Source organism: Mus musculus, chromosome 13 (genome assembly GCF_000001635.26).
Source record: "Mus musculus strain C57BL/6J chromosome 13, GRCm38.p6 C57BL/6J".
NCBI classification, from domain to species: Eukaryota; Metazoa; Chordata; class Mammalia; order Rodentia; family Muridae; genus Mus; species Mus musculus.
In genome coordinates, this window is record NC_000079.6 from 108,238,825 (window position 1) to 108,260,225 (window position 21,401).

Here is a 21,401-nt window from a genome sequence, read left to right on the forward strand (position 1 = left end):
GCCCAGAACATTCTCGTCAATGTCAACAGTCATCCCCCAGTATACCCCCATCCCCACTGGGCCAGGCTTAGGCAACAACCCATCTTTTTTGTCTGTTCTGGACATTTGTGTGAATAAAAGCACATGTGATCTTTTGTGACTTGAGACTCACTTAAAGTCCATCCATGTTACTTCAGAACTCAGTTCTCCACTCCTTTTCATTGCTGAGTGCTATTTCACTGTATGGACATACCACAATTTGGCTCATTTAGTTTTCTTCTTTTTACCATTGAGTAATGCTGCTGTAAGTATTCATATACAGATTTTTAAAAAATGTATATTACTAGAGATAGAATTGCTGGTCTGCGATAATTCACTATTTAACTTTCTGAGGGACTGCAAGTTGTTTTCTATGGTGACTGCCTCGTTGCACCCACTCATCCACATTATGAACGTACCACTTTCCCCATGTCTTTATCAACCCTTGTTATTGTCTGTTGTTTTAGTTCATTCTTTGATTTGGTTTTAAGAGCAATTTAGGTGGGTATGAATCATCCAGCCATCCTTTGAGTCTCCATCCTGAGGCCTACCTTGGTGGTCCTATACATTGCCTGACTGACTAAGCGTGTTTGGTCTTGTTTGTCTTATCACCCTCTCTGGAAGGATGAAGGACTGTAGATGGGTGTAGATTGGTACCCGTTGGGACCTGAATATCTGCTGTGCAGTTTGGTATCTGTGTGATCCTGAGAAAGCGTCCTGATTTCTCTGAGCTTTGATTTCTGTATACCCAAAGCTATGATACCTCTTTTATGTAGTTGCTATGGAGGAGTGGGTGAGCTAAGATGAATAGAAGATGCAAGCAAGGAGCCTGACCTAAGCCTTCATTAAAGAGATGCCACTCTCCTCATGGTTAAGTGAGTGGGTGGCAACTTCCTCTGTGTCCCTGCCTCAGGACACAGCCAGTAGGCGATTTCAGTGGATAGATAGGTCTGGGCTCTCCACCTGTTGTTTGCAGAACTCCTTCAGAGACTGTCACGGGATCTGTCAGCACCTCTTCATTCTTAGACTCCAGGGTGATTACTGCAATCAGGTCATCAGTGGCTCAATTCTGACCTGTGACTTTTTCTGGCACCCTAATAGACCCAGTTCATGAGTTCCAACTGCTTCCAGGAAGGAGTACTTAAAAGGGTATTCTTTGCAGAACCAATCATTTCTTTCTAAGACTCTTGTCAATACAAGTATTGATTGATTGATTGATTGTAGCAGCCCTAAGATTCTGGGTGGGTGTGGGTTGTTTGGGGCTGAGGAAGGGCTTCCTAACTGTGTGAGGAGCCTCAGTTGGCTGGTCTGTCTTCTGTTGCCTCCTTGCCTTTGAACCACTTGGATCATTTATGAAAGAAGAGGAACAGCTTTCATCTGAGGCCACCGTGGCAACGTTCCCAGTGCAGGAAGCGCTTGCTTGTCTTACAGATCCCACACAGCGACTGCAGGGAAGGTGCAGGACTTTAGTTGAGTTGTTTGTGTACTTCTGTAATTTCAGGATCACACTAGTCAGTGCTGTTACCTGAGAGCTCAGTGCACCACAGGACAGGCTGAACTTCCCAGACAGACTTTCATTTTTGTCAGATCCCCTGACTTTGTCCAGTCCTAGTGGCCATTCCCCTCTTTATAAATCTTTTTATTTTTTTTATTTATTTTTATTTTATGTGCCTTGGTGTTTTGCCTGCATGTGTGTCTGTCCCGTCCCCTGGAACTGAAGTTACAGACAGTTGTGTACTGACATCTGGATGCTGGGAATTGAACCTGTATCCTCTGGAAGAGCAGCCAAGTGCTTTTAACTGCTGAGCCATCTCTCCAGCCCTCGATCCTCTTTATAAATCTTACTGTGGTCTTTTAACCCCCTTCCCCAAAGCCTTGTTCTGTTAATATGAAACAATATGACAGACATAAAAACAAATAGTTTGAGACTGTTCCAAAGCATAAGGATGAATGAACGAATGAATAAGTAAGTAGAGTTTTGTTTTGTTTTGTTTTTTAGAACTCAGGGGAAGCCCTTCAGTTAGGCAGAGACAGGTCTCTGTAACTTTAGCATATACCCGCAGAGGAGAGAAAAAGGCTTTAATCTGCATGATTGGTTATCTGGGAACAGATATGATAGCTTTAATCAGTATCATTAAACAGACAGCTGAGGATTGCTAGGGGTGGGGAGGAGAGGGTGGCTGGTGTGGAATAGCTTACTGAAGGGGAAAATATTCTTAAACGTGGGAGAGTAGTGCATTTTGGGACATTTGAATGGGCAAAATGGAGTCAGAAAATGGAACTGAGAACTCTGACTTGATGTGATGTGTTCCAGGAAGGCATTAGAGGCTCCTGCGAGGGGAGCAAGGGGCGGGGGCAGAGGGGTTTGGGTTTTTGTTTTGTTTTGTTATTCACGGCTATAAGGTTAACCATAAACCTGACTTCAAGGACTACAACAGTAGAGTGGGAGTTTCCGAGGCGTGTGTGAGCTGGGATTCTGGTACTGAGGCTGGCACTGAGGACTGAGGATAGAGCCGTCACCCAAGAGAGGCCAGAGGCCTGTGTCGCAGTACTCCAGTTGGCAGACAGCGACACAAAAGATGCATCAAAGGAAACTTCAGGCAGGAAAACCTGAGGCAGGGACACAGCAAGAGAGATGGGTTCACATTAGGACGGCTGGGTTGCCGGGCAGGAAATGCCTGCATTGTAATGATGTCTGGCAGGTGGAGACGATCACCCTGGCATGAGTGAAATGTCGCAGTTTAGAGTATCAGAGTTATTGCCATAATACTAGAAGTGACTGTGATAAGCATGGTGGCTCATATCTGCAGTCCTGGTACAGGGGACGCTAGGTGATGGATGGAGACTGTCTCAAACAAACAAACACAAACAAACCACAGCAAGTGGAATAAATACCCACATGGATCAATCAAGAGGAATATAAAGATCCAATCACTGAGGTAGTCTATTCTGCACGTTCAATGCAGGGATATGACAGAAAGAAGCCTCTGAAGAGCCCAGGAAGGGCAGAAGAATGGAAAGACATGGGCACAGTCAGAGAATGACATGATCTAAATGCTGTGGTCAGGGCTGGAGGAAGGAAGGAGAGGCCAGCAGAGTGGAAATCAGGCCTGATAAGAATTCCGAGAGCTCAGTGGGCTAGCACACTTTCAGCATTCGAAAATTCAGCTTCTAGAATAGGAGTAATTCAATAAATAAATAAACACAAGTAAATGCAAAACTCAGAGAAAACCTTTGCATGTAGAAAAGGCGGTTATCTGCAGGACTGACGTGCCTCCTCTCCTTAGGCATCCTTTGCGTGATCTGAGAGGTGTTGGTATCACCCTTAATACTGCACGCAGCTTATGTGTCTAAGAATCCCTTGGATGGGATGTTGACATGGATGTATAACCTGTATAAAACCACCCTACCCAAGGCTGTAGGATTATGTTCCTACATTTAATCATAAATTCTATACTTCAGTTACAAATTGGAAAAAAAATAAACATCGCCTATGTTAGGAAAATGTGGAAGAGAAAGGTGAAGTTCATTGATAGGAGTGTTCATTGATAGTTTTATGTAATTGGTAATCTGAGAAAATGGGCTACTAGAAGTCCCGGGTGACAGAGATTAGCTGTTCTGTCCCCCATCTTTATTAGTGTGGTAGCAGAATCTTGGGAATTTACCAGGTGATAGGCACCTCCACAGGTTGCTACTCTGTAAAGACCTTATTAGGCCTCCACTACTCTGGAGTCTCTGTGATTGATCCATGTTGATCTTTTCATAGCATGCAGTGCACTTAAAATGTTCACACGTGATCCGGATCTGTGTTTATCCAAGGTAATGATGAGCGGTACACAGAGGGAGACAATACTTTGCGTGCATTCGGTATACAGAGGGAGACAACACTTTGCATGCATTCTGATTGGATGAATTCAGGAGCCTTGGCAACAATGTCTTTCTGTTTACCATACAGAAGCAGAGCGTCATGCAACATTCAGGGGACTTACACCAGCGGGAACACAGAACCTGCTGTTGCTCTTCCATCAGAACTGGGGGACCTCAGTGTCTTTCTGTGCTTTTAGGAAGTAATCCCCAGCCTTGGGACTAGCCCGGAACATGCTGCAAAGGATGCTGCAGTGTGTGTTGCTCTCTGTGGACTTTATTAAAGGTTCTACATTCACACTCTGATCTTTGTCCTTGCTGTACACACACACACACGCGCACACACACACATGCACACACACACACACACACACACACACACACACACACACACATATATATGTATGTATGTATGCATGTATGTATATATATATATATATATACATATATATATATATATATATGCTGAACTGTGCCTTCCTTCCAGCTATGATTTCATTAAATAATGACTCAAAAGAATAAAATGCAGATAATCGTATTCCCAAAGTTTTAAGAAAAAAAAAGGGGGGGTGGGACAAGAAACATTAATGAAAACACATTCTTCACATTTTTGCGAATCAAATCTCATTAAAGAAAATCTCTTGAGGAGATCAAGCACAGCTTAGTGAAGGGCAAGGACACAAATAGATGTGATTAATCAACAGAATGTTGAAAAGTTGGCCTTGCTGTGTGTGTGTGTTTACAAGCAAATATGCCTTTTTTCCACTTCAGACTTAAATTTGAAGTGGGGAAAAATCAGGCCTTCGTGCCAGTAAAGGTGGCAAAGTGGTTGTCAACTGTGATCTCTTTTTGATTTACTGGTTGAAAGGATGTGTGGACATTTATTCCTTGGCCAGCACTGTACACTACACACATTCGAATAAAATATCTTTCCACCTTTCCTGTAAAGTCTACAGAATTTTAGAAGAGGCAACATGGTATGTCCACAAGTAAAGTACCCTTTAGTGATATGAAATAAGAGGTTCATGCAGATGTGAAACCAAGTGGTGTGTGTGTGTGTATGTGTGTGTGTGTGTGTGTGTGTGTGTGTGTGTTCGAGAGCAGTGGTGTGTCTATGGGTACATGTGTCTGTGCATGCATGCATTCATGCCTCTATCTGTCTGTCTGTCTGTCTGTCTGTTCCATATGTATGTACAGATGCTGGCCGAAGGTTGATGCTAGGTGTCTTCCACAATCATTTTCTGCCTTGTGTTTTGAGACAGTCTCTCATTGAATTCAGTTCAGCTAGGCTGGCAGTCCAAGGAGCTCCAGAGAGCCTCCTGTCTCTGCCTTCCCAGTGATGGGAGTATACGCATGTGCCGCCATCACCAGCTTGAGAATCTAAACTTAGGTCCTCATGCTTAGACAGTAAATATTACCAGCTGAGCCACCCTACCTATCCTGAGAACAAACACTCACCAATTAGTGTGGCTTGGTTGCCTATCTTGTCACATCAGATGCCAGCCCAGAAAACTGACCCCACAATTCCAGTGCACGAGACTAACATGTCAGAACTGGCTATATATAATCTGCTGCGGGATTGCATATTTGTGTTGTTATTGCATATTGATTCAGTTGAATACTTGCATTTATGTGATGAGTTAACTTATCCTTTCCTTTGGACAGAAAACATTTTATGATGTCCTAAGTTCCATACAAAAGTCCTCTAAGACATATAGACAAGCAATAGACAGAAGTGAAGCAGTAAGTTAAGCTGTAAAAACCTGTATGAAAAGCCTTCAACAGATGGAAAATTCACCATCATGAGAAACCTTATGCGTGCAATTCCACTGTCAGGATCTTTACCTATAAATGGAAAACAAAAGTATGTGCTAAATGTTGAGAAAGAAGCCAAATGGTACTACCCCAGGCTAGACCAATATCCCCCCAGGCTAGACCTATTCCTATAGGCCCCAATCATGATAAGAAATGCCTTATTTCATTTTCTTGAATACTCCAGACCTTCACTTAAATATCCATTTGTGTTTAGTGTTATCTTAAAAAACAAACAAACAAACCAACCAGTAGTAATAGCTTCCCCAAACAACCCCAAATTCACATCATAGTGCAGAATTACCCCACGTGAGGTAAATGAAACTCTGCAAATAGGACTTGTCTTAAGAATTTCAGAAAGATAATGCACATTAGGTAGAATAAAATCTCCTGGTGTAAGATGTCCCCTGGGTTATCTGGAGGCACTAAGAAAGGTGGTCTTATTTATTTATTTATTTATTTAATTTCATGTATATAACTATTGCATAGGCATGGATGCATGTGCATGCTCATACCTGGTGCCCAAGGAAATCTGGAGTCCCTGCTAATGGAGTCATCAGTGGTTGTGAACCACCATGTGGCTCTGGGGAATTGAACCAGGGTCCTCTGTGAGAGCAGCCAGGGCGCTAACCGCTGAGCTACGACTCTAGCCCTCTTCCTCCTGTTTTGCCGAAGGCCTGTTTCTGTAAACAAGAACCTCTAGCTAGACGCGCTCGACTACATTAGGGAAGGGCTCCGTAAGCCCGTGTTTGGATCTTGTCTAGGAAATGAAATGCCTGTCATACTTTGAATGTCTAAACAACTGAAGCGTGGTTTCATTTTAGAATCCCAGCTAATGATAGGTTGAGCCAGGGTACTAAAAGTTGACTTTGTCATGGTTCATAATGAGCAGTGGTGGCCAGGGGAACTCACTTGAGAGTCCAATTTCCCTACTTTGCTTTTACCACCAATAAAATCAGCATGTTAATCATAGGCACACACACACACACACTCATACCTGTGCAACTCTGTTGTTCCTGGTCTGCCCAGGGTGTCCAGGATGCTTTTGGACTTGAAATCAATCATTTACTTGACCACCTTCCTCCCCCTTCTCCCTACAAACGTCTTGAGAAACACAATATAAAATGTGGAAGATCCCAGAGGTCAACTGAACTAAGTATTGGGTACAACTCCCTCAGAATTGTACCGAGTTTCGCTGAAGAGCCTAAGGGGCCCCGGACACCCAAACCTTCCTTCAGAGTAGCAGCTATCCCAGTAAGCACAGCAGGCTACTTTCAGGTCTCCTCTGCATCCCCAACAGATGCCAATATTTTCTTTACATAGACCAGCATTTTCTTTTCGTTATTGAATAGTATTCTCATGATTGGATCTACTGCAGTTTGTCCATTTATACACTGGGGAACATTTGGGTGGTTTCTAGTTTTGGGTGATTATGAATAAAGTCAGTCTGAGAAGTTATACTCAGGCTTCTCTGTGTGAATATAAGGGTTCATTTCTCTTCAGGTAATAAGTAAGATTATTAGGCAATATGCTCAGTATATGAGATTTTGATTGTTATTGTTCTAATCAACTTGAGGATAATTGATATCTTTGACATCTTTTATGAGAAAGGATATTCGTTCCTCTGTCACGGGATCCTGAATTCTGTACCACCACATCCAGCCTGATAATTGAAAATCCTCATAATATTGAGTCTCTCAATCCACGAACATGGTATAATTTTCTACTCATTTAAGTCTCTGACCTTTTTTTCATAGTTGCTCACATTTTTTTCTTTACATTAGTCTGTCAACCACAGTTTGACTTGCAATTTTTATATATCACTAGTTTTCTCAGTATATAATGTACATTTATATTATGTATTTGAACATGGATTTCTTTCCTCTGGTCGAACTCTGCACTCGGAAAGACCAGACCTCTGTGTAGAGGATGTTCTTGGCCTGCTTGGAGCTTTGTGAGGTTGCTTTAGTGTTTATCAGTTTCCTTTGGCTACTCTGCTGCCTTCTACCCCCGGGGGATCACTCATTAACCATGAGCACTTTCTAGATTCTTTCTAACACAATAGTGATGCTTTGTTCCCTTTCTTACTACGTTAGTTCTGTTCTCGATTCCATTTTCTACTTTAAAATATTATTTCACGAATACGTGTTTTTTATTAGATATTTTCTTTATTTACATTTCAAATATAAATATCCTAGTTTCCCCTCTGAAAATTCCCTATCCCCTCCCCCTGCTCCCCAATCTACCCACTCCCATTCTTTGTCCTGGCATGCCCCTATACTGGGGCATAGAACCTTCACAGGACCAAGGGCCTCTCCTCCCATTGATGACCGACTAGGCCATCCTCTGCTACATATACAGCTAGAGCCCCAAGTTCCACCATGTGTTTTCTTTGATTGGTGGTTTAGTTCCAAGGAGCTCTGGGGTTACTGGTTAGTTCATATTGATGCTCCTCCTATGGGGCTTCAGACCCCTTCAGCTCCCTGGGTATTTCTCTGGCTCCTTCATTGGGACCCTGTGCTCCATCCAATAGATGGCTGTGAGCATCCACTTCTGTGTTTGCCAGGCAGTGGCAGAGCCTTGAAGAGTCTGCTCACAGGAGCCTGAATACATGTTTTTAACACCAAGTACTTACAGAGAGTTTCATTGCTTTAGTTACATTTTCATCTTCGGTTAGGTTTTATCTCTCTCTGTCTCTCTGTCTCTGTCTGTCTGTCTCTCTCTCTGTGGTGTGTGTGTGTGTGTGTGTGTGTGTACCTATGGATGTATTTTATGTAGAGTTTCAGGCAGACCTAAAACTTACCACATACCTCAGTAGCTCAGACTCTGTTCGAGCAAAAGATCCTCCTGATTTCCCCAAGGCTGGGATTGCAGCTCCATCCTATCATCTCATCATGTCATGCCTGGCCTTCGCTGACTCTTCATGCTTAGAGTCCTTTCTTTACCCCTGAGTCTATTTGTAAAAATTTCCTGTGGGTACCTGGGTAGCTCTGGTCACACCATCTACTTGCTATGCAGATATTTTGTCTTTTCTTTCCCATAATACTTTGACCCTCGTCTTCCCCCCACTTTCCACTCACTTAGGTGTTGTTTGAGGACTGAGATGATCAGTTTATACTTAATTTTTTTCTCTATTGCCGGAATGTATTTAAAATTTCAAAGTACACTCTTACTCCAATTAATGATTAAATTGTTTTCTTTCTAGCACCTAGCCCACTTCTTTATTTCTGTGGTTGATTGAGTCAGGGGGTTGTGTTCAACTGTTTTGGTGAGGTGAAGGCCTGAGTGCAGAGTTGTGTTGGTGGCTTTAGGGCAGAGTGAGATCTTGGGGTGGGAAACCAGGACTAAAGAAGTTTATATGGAGACCTGACTAAAGGTGGCTTGGAAGGCGAAGCCAAGGGATGTAGCTAAGGCAGACCGCATCTGCACTAGGCTTTCCTTCTTTGGTCGTTTCTATGAAATGTTGTGTTTGTGTCCTCTAGCCATTTGGTGTCTTCGTTCTTCAGTGTGTGGAGCCACTGAGATGCTATCCTACAGCTTTTGTTGGTTGCTTCCTTGTGTTTGTCCCTGGATTCTCTTCCTGATTCTCAAACATGGGTGTTCCCTAGGGAGCTGTCCTCTCCTGGTCCCCTCCTATGGTATTTCTCAAGAGACTTGCACTGCTCCCGTGTTAATTATCACCTCTTGCCATAATTAAGCATGGCTTGAATCTTAGGTCCTGATGCTGGCTTTTTTTTTTTCTTTCTTTCTTTTTCCCTCTTAAATCCAGTGAACATATCCACCTGGTATATTAGTTTGGTAGGGCTGCTATAACAGAATTTCATTCATCCAATGGCTTAGATAACAAAACAGTATTACCTCATAGTTCTGAAGATTAGAAGTCAGAGATCAAGGGGTACAGTGTTCGCTCTGAAGGCTGTGTGGTTCTGTGTGTGTGTGGGGGGGGAGGGGTCTATTCCAGCTCTTTGTCTGGGCTTGGAGATGGTCATCTTTGTGCTTCTGTTTCAGTTACCGTGTGTGTTTATCCATGCCTGGATTTCCCCCTTCTATAAAGATGCCAGTCATTAGATTTGGAGCCAGCCTCATTGCTGATGTTCTTTCTTTCTTCCTTTTCCTTTTCCTTTTCCTTTTCTTTTTCCTTTTCCTTTTCCTCCATCCATAGTGTAGGTCCTGGGTATTGAACTCAGGTCCTTACTTAGGCTGGGCAGTAAGTGTCTTTTCTTGCTGCACCGGCTCACTGGCCTGTGACAGCATCTCTAACTTTACTATGTCTATAAAGGCCCTCTGTTCCAATGAAGACACATTGTTCAGTACTGGCAACCAGGATCTAACATATTGATTTTAGGGGTGCATAATTCAATACCCTTGGTTATTCACTCGTACCCTGAATATTTTCTGCTGCACGACAGCTATCAATCTACGCACTGGGAATAAGCTCCCGAGGCACAGGCTCTTCCCTCTTGATAAGTGGGACAGATAAGGATTAAAAAACAAGAATTTGCAACAGTGTGCAGTATGTCCTGTCTTAGGTTAGGATTGACATTACAAGATGCTATTACGAGGGAAACCTATCCTTGTCTAGCTAGCTCTGTGATGCATCACAGTGGAAGAAGGGACTCTATATTGCATCTTTCCCAATCGTATCCAACCCTGTTTACCCTGCTTCTAAACCACACCCTCAGTTTCCCAGCCCTAGATCCCACCACACAGATAATCTCTCCAAATCTCCCATTGATGGACAGATTCCCAACTTGAAAAACCTGTAATGATTGCTCATTGTCAACAGAACTTAGGCTAATAAAATTCTTTAGCCTGGCTGCCTTTGCTTCCTGCACAGTCAAGTAAGGACCACTGGGGTGAGCCTTTTTTGTTATGGTCTTTCTCTTTGGCCCATAGCCTTGTGTGTTACCCAGGGATTAACAGTTAGTCTACAGACATACTCAGGTTTTTTTCATAATATTAAAGGGCAGAATTTTTGTTGGTTTTCCTCTCTAGCATTAACACTAACGTAGTGCTTGGCATATAATAGATACTTAAAAATATTGGTTGAGTCCTGGTTCCCCAAACCCTTGGTGGTCTGCCTGCTTGCTGAGTCTTCCTCCCCTGTCTTCCAGGTGCGAGTATTTCTTTTTACCTATTGAATTCTTGTTTTTAAGACTCACATCGTATACCGCTCATCTCTTATGTGCCTTCCCTCTGAGTCGGGTGCGTCTGACAGGTGTGTCACACCCACAAGGCTTTTCCTGTTCCATATGAACTCTTTGCGTGACCTTCTTTGCACCACAGAAACCTAAGTAGATGTCTTTCCTGGCAGATTGGAAGTTGTTTAAATTTAGGAACCATATTTTAAAAATAAGATTGCGTTCTCCGCAGCATTAAAAACAACAACAACAACAACAAAACATACAAATAGGTGTTCAGAGATTTGTTTGTAGGGGAAAATGAATGGGAGAGAAGTTTTGCATTCATCTGAAAACCATTCAAGTGGGCACCCCCCCCTGCCTTGTTTTATTCCCCCCCCCCCCGAGGTTACAGGATTTACAAACTCATCTTGCAGTTATTCAGTGAGCGCCTGGTTAATTCAAAATACTGTACTAGAACCGGATTGTGAATATAAGATTTAAATCATCTTTGCAGTAATTAGCAATTCTTCTGATAACCTAGTCTGATCGGTCCCGGGGGGAGGAGGGGGGACAGGTTTTAGGATACTTAGGATACTTTTAAGTTCTCAAACTTCACTCACCCCATTTCTACACTGTCTTTGCCTGCTGCTGTGGCTTGTGGAAAGGGGCTGGGTCTGCACTGTGCTACTCTCTAGGGCCGAGCGCTGAGGTTACACCTCTTCACGACTTGAACAGGTCCCAGTTTGCCTCATCTCTCTCCAGGTATAGAAAATTAACATGGCACCGGAAATAAAGACTTCTCTTTGCCTACTTATGTGTGTCAGCCTTTCTGTTATCACCAGTGCCCAGAAACAGTTGAAAGGCACAATATTTAGTACTGTGCTAAAGTAGTCACCGAAATTCTATTTCCTAGTGGCGTCTCCACCTCCTTTATATATATGTAACACATTGTCACAGTAGCACACTGAGGTTAAGTGAACACTGAAGCCAAAATGTCTGCCTCATTTCTCAGACTCAATCATAATTGGGCCATAGATCTTGAGCCGGACAGAAATAGGATCTGAATTAGTCTGGTGGGTTATGCACATATGTTATCTCTCTTAGAGGAAAAAATTCTTCATAAAGCCTTTAAATAAGGAGGAAGGAGTAAAACCTGGTATGAAAGAATAGAATAAGAAATAGAAAACTTATTTGTTCTGAATTCTGATTGGTATAGAAATTTCAACCCTTCCTTTTGTAAAGCAGGCCTGAGATGTTCATGCCACCTTAATAGTCATTGCTATTGGGGGTAGGAAACACCCATTGGAATCACGTAGGCTAGATTCCAGACAGAGCACCTTCAGCTCAGAGCACTTGTAAAATAACAATTACAAGTGTTATACCACCCTGTGTTTATAGATTTATGGTGCGGCATCTGTTCCAAAGAGACTGGGGCATAGATAATTATAAACAGAAGATACATAAAAGTCACTGGAAAGTCTTATACAGCTCTACAGAGTTTGTGTAGCGTATTTGCATATTTTACTTACTAACTTATTTATCATGCTTTGTTTAAACCAAAATCAAAATCTTTTTTTTTTTTTTTTTTTTTTTTGGCCAGGAACATACCCCAGGCATGAAGGGTAGCAAGCACTTGGGTGGGCTTAGGCTTTGGAGCCTTCGTTTATATCTGACGATGCTGTGCCAGGGCAATCTTCCAAGCTACAGTTACGTTCTATGTTGTTTCTCTAAGTTAGGCTCTCCTCTATCTCTGTGGGGTAACCATTCTATTTCAGGACCCAACTTCTTCTGTGTGTGTGTGTGATTGTACGATTGTGTGTGTATGTTTGTGTGTGTGTTTGTGTGATTGTGTGTGTTGACATAGAAACTCCCTAAGCAGCACAGACTAACCTTGAACTTGTATTTTGTCCCAGCCTTGTATTCAGTGCTAAGATTGCATGCATGCACTGCTGCACCTTGGCTAGCATCTAGCCTGGGAGACTTCTATGAAATGGGCCATTTGAGAGTCTTCTTGGAGGTGGTGCAAAAGGCTTTCAAACTTCTAAAAAGAAATGCCAATTGGATGTGCTTTACACTTATAATCCCAGCAGTCAGGAGCCTGGGGGAGGCTGGAGGAGCATGGGCTGAGAGTCATCTACATAGGGAGATCTTGTAGAAGAAAGGAAGGAAGAGGAGGGAGGGAGAGTCCATCTGAGTATTCTCGTAGTGTGGGGGGATGGCTACCACCATCTCTTTCATTAAAAGCAACAACTCAGCTCCTTTCTAGCTCACAAGAAGTGCCCTGTGTTTGGATGCCTTGTTCTGTGAGAGATTGTATCCCCTCATGGGTTAAGTTATTTACAGTTGATTGCTCTGTTACTTATAGAAACAGATTTTCCTTGATTCAATGGCATTTTCATTTAAAAAAAAAAAAAGAAAGGTTAGGTGTTTGAGTGTTTATTGATATTTGACTCTATTGTGTTTCTGTTTGCCTGAACAACCACACTTCCAGCCTAGTTTTCCGAACTGTACTGAGAACTGGGCTGCAGTTGTGACTTTTCTCTCACATATGTTTGGGGACCTCTCCCTTTTCACTCCTAAAGTTTCCTTATTCTGTGGATGTGGACGTGGTGCCCACAGATCTTCTATCTCACAGGAATTTTCTTGAGTCATCAGATTAATCTTGCCCAGAATCAGGGACGCCTCCTATTCCACCCAGTTCCCAAAGCCCTTCCACGTCCGGGGGACTTTTATGAACTGAATCCCATCATATAATTTATGCCTGTCCCAATTATTTTGGGCAGTGTCTTAACTTTTACTGTATCCCAGTCTCTCTCTGGGATTCTGAATTGTTCATGGCCTGGAACCACCAAAACAAGTGTCGCATGCACAGAAGGTGCGCTGACCTACCCTGCAAAATGTGCCTGGCATCTGCTGTAAGGCCTCTGTTGTGTTCTGATTTAATTTATGTGAATCTTTTCCCTAGCAAAAGGCTTTGTATCTTTTAACGTTTCATACAGTTTGTTGTTCTACTTCTCGTTGTATTTCGGCTACCCGGGTGGGGACATTCTGCTCACTCCTAGTGACCAGCATTACCTCATTCTGCAGAGTTTGCACTGAATTTTTGATGACTATTGTTTTATCTGTTTCCAAGTTCCTAGATGTAGAACATTCATGTTTTTTTTTTAAATGTAACTTTTATTGAGAATTTCATACATGAGTACTGTATTTACACCGTTTCTATCACTTCCTCTTTCCCCTCAATTCTTTCCACATCTCCCCTACCCCCTCACAAATTTGCGATTTCTTCTTAATTGTTATGGTCACATTTTATGGGATATAATTCTTCATTTCAAATGCAGGTATCTGTTACGACAAAATTTGGTATGAGGTACTTTTCTCATTGCTGTGACCAAACACCTGACAATACAATTCAAAAGGGGTGGGGTGGACTTGGTGTAGGTGATTCTATGGTAGCAGGATCAAGGGGGCCCCCAGTTAGCTATCATGTGAGCAGTCACAGAACAGAGTGCTTCATTTCTTCCAATAAGACCCCACCCCTGTGAAGATTTTACAGCCTCTGATCAAACATGATCCTGTGGTAGGCAGTTCCCATTCAGAGTGTAGCAAGTCTCTTCTTAGAGCTGCTATGCCCCACAGTTTTGTGTCTGCCTTCATTCACCTCAAAGTAGTTCCCAGTTCCCTTCTGATTTCCTTCGAAACCTATTCTCTGTTCAGGAATAGGCTGTGTCCTTTCTCTATATTTGTGAATCTTCTGGGTCTCCTGCTGTCGATCTCTAGGTTCATGACATTGTGGTTGGGAAAGAGACTTGATAAAGTGTCAGTCTTGAATTTCTTACCCTTGTTCTGTGATTCATCATATGGTCTATCCTGGAGGGTTTTCTGTTTGCCTGAGAACAATGTGCATCGTGCTGTTGGTTACAAGTCCTTTTGTTTTGTCTTAACTTTCTGTCTGGGTGGTTGATGTGCTATTCAAAAGGGTAAACTAGAATCTTCTGCTATTTTTGTGTTGGTGCATCTTTCCCTTTCAATCTGCTGGTGTTTGCTTTGTGTATTTAGCGCTGGGGTGATATTTGTGTGTCTCTTGCTTTCTCTCCCTCCCTTCCTCCCTTTCATGTGATACTGGACATAGAACCCAGGACCTCATGTGTAGCAAATAAAGATTTTGCCCCATTCAGCCCTTCTTATACCTTCATGATAAACTTGACCCTTTATCTTCTTGACCCCTTTATGTGTCATAACAACTTTTACTTAGAGTCCATTCTGTCTGATAGAACATAGTTTTTTCCTGTAGCTTAGTTTGTATTGGTTGAGCGTGATAGATACCTACCACAGTGAGCATCTCTCCTGAAATCTCAGCAAGTTACAAGAAGTATATGCAGGACCAAGGTAGTGGGGGAGGGACCTTGTATTTGCACTGTGCCAGGCTGGAGAGATGACTCAGTGATTAAGAGTGCTGGCTGCTCTGACAGAGTTCCCAGGTTCAATCCCCAGTATCTCCATGGTAACTTACAACGGAAAAACATTGAAGCTAATCTGTAAGGGAAAACTCACATAGTATTTTGAACAACTTCACACTAAGCAAGCACATGACCGCCCAGTGCTCACCCTGAGGCAAGCTGCTGTAGTCCGGTGAAGGCATGATAGATGGTGATCTAGATAGTTACCGTAAACCTTGGACGTTTTTTGTCCACCAGGGAAACATTTGATAATTGCTGTAGAGGTTGGTTGTCTCAACCACAAAGCAGGGTTCCTGGAATCTAGTAGGTAGAAGCCAGGTTGTCTCAAATCACCCATAACGCTCAGGGTAGGTCCCCATGACTAGGAAATATTTGACCCAAAATGTCAGCACTGTCAAGTTGGAGAAATTCTGCTTTAAGTATGCTAGGAGTAGTCCTTCCTCACATTCTAAGTTTCTGATTCTCCCAGATCTTTGGGAGGGAACACGCTGAAGCCCCCAGATCTTTTCTCTCCCATGGACTGATCTCTTTTAGAGTTTGCTTCTGCTTCAGCAGAGGGTGTACGTGAGGGAGAAAGCTACCTCCAGCCAACAGTAGAACAAACCCAAACACACAGATTAACATCTGGGCGGAAAACATCATGGTGATCCAGCCTGGCACCCTTCTAGAGGCTTTTCCTTCACCAAGATGGCAGGGCAGAGGGTTGGGGGTGGGGCAGAGATTCCATCTGATTTCACGGAACCAAAACTCCGGAACCAAAACTCCGAGGGACTGCTGCAGTCCCTCACCTGAGAGGAAGGAAGACTTTTCCCCACCCACTGCCTAGTGTTGACTGCTCGCTCTTTGATCCTTTCTCAGCAGAACTTCTCCAGCCCTCTCTACTCTCAGAACCTTCTTCCTTTCTTCCTTTTCCATGGCTAACTTGCTAGTCTTCTCTTTAGCGTCTGAACTTTGAGTCGTAGAAGGGCCTTTCCTGCATCGAGGTTTTGCAATCTCAGTTGCTGTCGTCTTAAGTTTCTATCCATTTGGAGTTCGAGTTTGTCTAATGACAGATTCAGGGAGCTTTCAGTTGTGATCGTTTTTTTGTTTCCTGATGCCTATCCAGCCGCATCATCATTTGTTGAGTGGCTATTAGTAATTTAGTGTCCACTGGTTTGAGATGTCACCTGTATCACATGCTGCATGCTTTATTTTATTTCTGTAATTATACAAACGAAATTACTTTGTTTTATACTGCCAGGAAAAAGTCAAATTTCCTATGGTAAACTTAGAGGATTTGTTATGTGTGTATAACAAAATATACATAATGCAAAGTTATCAAATTCAGTAGCATGGAGCACACTGACACTGTGGTATGATCATCTGCCTCTAGAACATTTCCAGTCTTCCCTCCAGATGATTTTGATTCGATATACCATTAACTTATGACACATCTCCCATTTGTAGGTTGTACCTCGATTCCAGAGATTCTAAAGTGTGGGAGAGCATACCTCTCAGAATTATCAATATACATTTTTAAATTCTCAGATGTACTTGACATATTTCTGTGATTTGTCTCTGTCAGTGTGTTACTGCCTGAGTTACTAAGGATGCATAGTGTCTTATCACATGTAGCAGGGCTGGTTGTCTTCACTGGCCATCTTATTTAGGAGATTTCTCTTTACCATGCTTCTTGTCTACCCGTCTGAATCGACAGGGTTTGGTTTTTATTGGTTTTCCTCCCCTCTTTCTGCCTCACTCCATTAGTTGTTTAAACTAGTAGATGGCATTTTAATAATTCAAAAAAACACTGTGAGTGAGACCACTAAAATTTAAAAATTTAGGAGATCAGAGAATGGCTCAGTGGTTGAGAGTATATTCCTTTTTCAGAAGCCTTAGTTTGTTCGCCAGCGCCCTGTCAAGTAGCTCGCAACTGCCTGTAACTCTAGCTGCACGGGATTCCACAGCACTGGCTTCCACAGGCCCTCATACATTGCCTGTAATTCTAGCTGCAAGAGATTCAACACCACTGGCTTCCACTGGAACTCATACATTGCCTGTAACCCTAGCTGCAAGAGACTCAACACCACTGGCTTCCACTGGCACTCATACATATATTGCACACACATACTCATACACATACTACCTATAATTAAAAATAACAGAATAAATATTTTCCAAAGCTCACACAAAGAAGTCTTTATTGGGCATAAAGATGGCTTCAAGGCCTGAGTCTCTGAAAGTCTGGGTATCTTCACCTTCTGGACTTTTCTTTCAACCTTGCCATGGTGATCCAGCCTGTTTCTGACCTGCATCTTCTCCATAAAGGAGAGACGTTCCTGTAAGAGTTCCTAGAGCCATTCTCTCCCTTTGCCTCACGCACAAAATGCCACCCTTCTTCAGTGAAGTTATCAGCCTCTCCAGAAAAATGGAAAATCTCAAGTGGTTGTGACTGTGTCAGCATTTGCTGTGGCCCACTAATGGATTTTCCCTTCAGCAAGAGTGTGTTGCCCTGCCAGTTCCTATTAAATTTTTAGCATTTTAAATATTGTATCACTAAAAGCTTATTTTTATTTGCATTTATAGATCTTAAGCTCGTTTCTGCACTGTTTTACCGAAGAACCCATTAAAAGGGCCGGTGAATCTTGCGGAAAATGGCGTTCAGTGATCTTACATCGAGGACTGTGCGTTTTTATGATAATTGGATCAAAGATGCTGGTAAGTATCTTCTTTTATATCAAATTCCCACATTAATGGGATCTATCTGGAACAAAATAAGAGCCTTGACAACTTCATATTCCTTTATTACTAGTTAACCAATAGGCAGTGGCCAGGGTTTCATTATATATATATATATATATATATATATATGTATATATATATATATATGTATATATATATATATACATATATATATATGCTTATGGTGATGTTTATAATAATGAAAACACTCTGATACCCACAGGAGGGAATTAGATGATATGCGATGTCACATCTCACCCTAGCAATCCTTAAAAATGGTTTTGGAGGCTTGGTACTCTAATTCTCTAGAAGGAAATCACTGCCACTGCCAGCAAAAGTTCTGCCCATGCTTATTCTAGAATGAAAGACCTGTCCCTGTCCCTGCTCCACCCCACCCCTGCCCCATCCCAGCCCTCCACCTGTCTACCCCATCCCTTCCCCTGTCCCCATAGGTGATGCAAACAGAGCAGGGAGTAATAAAAATGTTTCAAAACATGCAGTGTCACCTGAGTTTAAAATATACATATGGAAACCATACATGAAGCATGTTATGTGTTTCTTCTGTGGAAGGTTGGGTCACTTGTAGGTGGTAAAATATGGTTTGGTGGCAGCAGGTCTGTTGTGGGTGGTGGAGGTCAGGGTCTTGCACCTGTATCTGCTAAGTATGTGTTGTACAACAGGGCTACACCCAGTCTCATGAGTAAATTTTCCTTACCTGTCTGTCAGTGAGTTTTCAAATCCCAGACAATGTGGCATTGTTTTAGAAACTATTTAAGTCTTAAAAATAAAACAAAGGAAGAAAAGTTTTTAAAATAGAAAAGGATTCAGAATGCCTTAGAACTTAGGTAGATCTGAGATACCATCCAACCTAATGTCTCATTTTAAAGCTGAAGAAACTAAAACCCAGATATGTGACTTTCCCAAGGTCAATAAAGTTGAAGAAAATGGTGATAAAGAAGAAGAAAAAGGGGGAAAAAAGCAATCCGAGAACTGATGTTTTCTAGTTAGTTATGTGTAGCATTCTGGCATTTCATTATTTTGTAATTATTAAGATCCACATCAACTCCACTAAAACCACTCTGAAGTGACTCACTCATGGGCCAGAAACCACGGGTTCATTAAATCACACCTATCCCACATGAGGCTACATCCCAGTCAGCGAAGACACTGTCTCATGGGCAGCATCTGCCTCCCCAGACTGCAAAAGGACAATGTTCTGCCTCTGAAGTCTTTCCAATCATTTTGTTCTTCAGAAATGCCAAGGACCAGTAAGCCTTCTGCTAGGGCAAATAAAGTAGCTATTTCCCTATTTTCTTATCTTTTCCCTGAAAGTTTCAACTTACTTGGCTCAGAAAATATACCAGTTTCTTTAGAAGTTATCTTTCTCTGACGATGTATAGTGATTGTTACATTTTCCATAATTAATGTAAATATTAATCTTCCAGTTGTATTTCAATGGAAAGGTGAATATTGCTCAGTTGGTTCTCAGTATTTGAATTTGGAACCCAATTATTAAGGTAAAATTTAAGATAATTATTGTGTGACTATTTGTGCCATAGTGTATGTGTGGAAGTCAGAAGACAACTTTGTGGGCTTGATTCTCTCCATCCACTTTTATGTGGTTTCTAGGGGTTCATAGATCACTAGGCTTGCACAGTAGCACCGTTACCCAACAAACAATCTCAGCAGACCTGGGAACAGATTTTTTTAGAACAGAGTTATTTGAAACACAGACCCTTTGTAATCCAAACCTTAATATTCACTCTCCTCAATGCAAGGACGTGGGCAATCCTTAACTCAAGAGCCAAGTAGAATCAGACTAGTCATATGGACCTAGAAATACAAAATATTGTAATGCAAGCTATGTGAGAATACTGTCTCTACCTTTATCTATACATCAACTCTTTGCTTTTTTGTACAAGCCCCGCCCCCCCCCCCCAACAAATAACAACAACAACAACAAAACTACTTCCATCCAAAAACTAAGTAATATTTGATCGGGAAAAGGTGTGGCAAAGTAAAGGCTCTCGGGTGATTAGAAATAAGGTCTGAGAAGACCCAAGAGACACTATGCAAATAGAAGAGGCAAGAAGAGATTGGAGAGAAGTGCAGAGGAGGCAAACATGTTACACTTCAGAATCCAATACTTATTTGACGTCTTGGAAGACAGAGGTCATGGGATGTGGGAAGAGAAGAGCGGCATCCAGCCTGTTACTATCCCAGACTAACTGGGTGACCTTGAACAAACTCCCTTTCTTTGTGAGGAAAACGAAAGTGAGACTAGCACCTGTCCTCTAAGGTGTGTGAAAGAATGTTACCTGGGAAGTGGTCCGTCACAAATAGACCCAGAGACTGTTACAATTTATGTTAGATACTTTTTAAAGTAACATATCACAGGAGTTTTGCTTTTTTTTTTTTTCCTTCCTCTTTTTTTTTTTTTTTCCTTGTCAAGATCTAGCAGAGTTAAAAGGATCTGTATTAAGATTTACAGCTTTGTAAAACCGCTGCCAGGTACATCAAGAGAGTGCTCCCTTGTATTTATTTAGTGTCGTATTGATCTCAGGGAGGCATTAGTTTTGTTTTGTGCACCCGGGGAAGAGCTGAATGCATGATCAAGAGCCAAGTATTTCAAGTGTATTCTTGGCTTTGGCCCTAATCCTGTGGGGCCTTAGGAAAACTTACTGTTGCTAGTTTTGTGATACCTGGAGATGGGGTGGCTACGCATGGTTATGTCATGTGGAAAATTCCACGACCATGAAACCTTTAGACGGCTTAATATATAAGCTAGAAGAGAGTTTATTACAATTCTTTGATTATGGGATGCTAGATTTTAAGATCACACTGTAACAGTGCTTTGCAAAGGTTCTTATCATTCAAAAGTCCTTGACGCTTATAGAAGAAGAAGAGGAAGGACTGCAGGCCCCAAAGAGGATAGGAACTCCACAGGGAGACCAACAGAGTCACTAACCTGGACCTCTGGGGCTCTCAGAGTCTGAACCACCAACCAAAGAACACACACAGGCTGGACCTAGGCCTCCCTGCACACCTGTACCTTATCTGCAGCTTGGTCTTCGTTTGGGTCCCGAACATCTAGAATAGGGACTGTCCCCAAAGCTGTTGCCTGTATGTGGGATATGTTCTTCCAGTGGGGCTGCCTTTTTCTGGCCTCAGTGGGAGAGGAAGCACCTGACCTTGGAGAGACTTGAAGTGGTAGGGTTGGGGATATGGGGGGAGGGGGCACCCTCTCAGAAGAGAAGGGGAAGGGGAATGGAGGAAGGATTGTGGGAGGGACTGACAGGGAGAGGGGCAGTGAGCAGGATGTGACATGAATAAGTAAAAAAAATAAAATTAAATTAAATTAAACCAAACCAAAACAAAACAAAAGCAGTCTTTTGCATGTTTG

At 42.3% G+C, this 21,401-nt stretch overlaps 1 protein-coding gene across 2 annotated transcripts in view; it reads left to right on the forward strand.

Annotated features, from left to right (window-relative positions):
- Positions 1-21,401, forward strand: part of Elovl7 (ELOVL family member 7, elongation of long chain fatty acids (yeast)) — a 72,784-nt gene that overhangs the window by 24,499 nt on the left and 26,884 nt on the right. For both annotated transcript variants that reach the window (XM_006517778.3, NM_029001.5), the window contains exon 2: positions 17,843-17,974. Coding sequence is in view for 1 of the 2 variants with exons in the window: in NM_029001.5 (NP_083277.3) it covers positions 17,911-17,974 (64 nt within the window). In the remaining variant the exon portion in view is untranslated. The remainder of the gene's footprint in view (positions 1-17,842; positions 17,975-21,401) is intronic.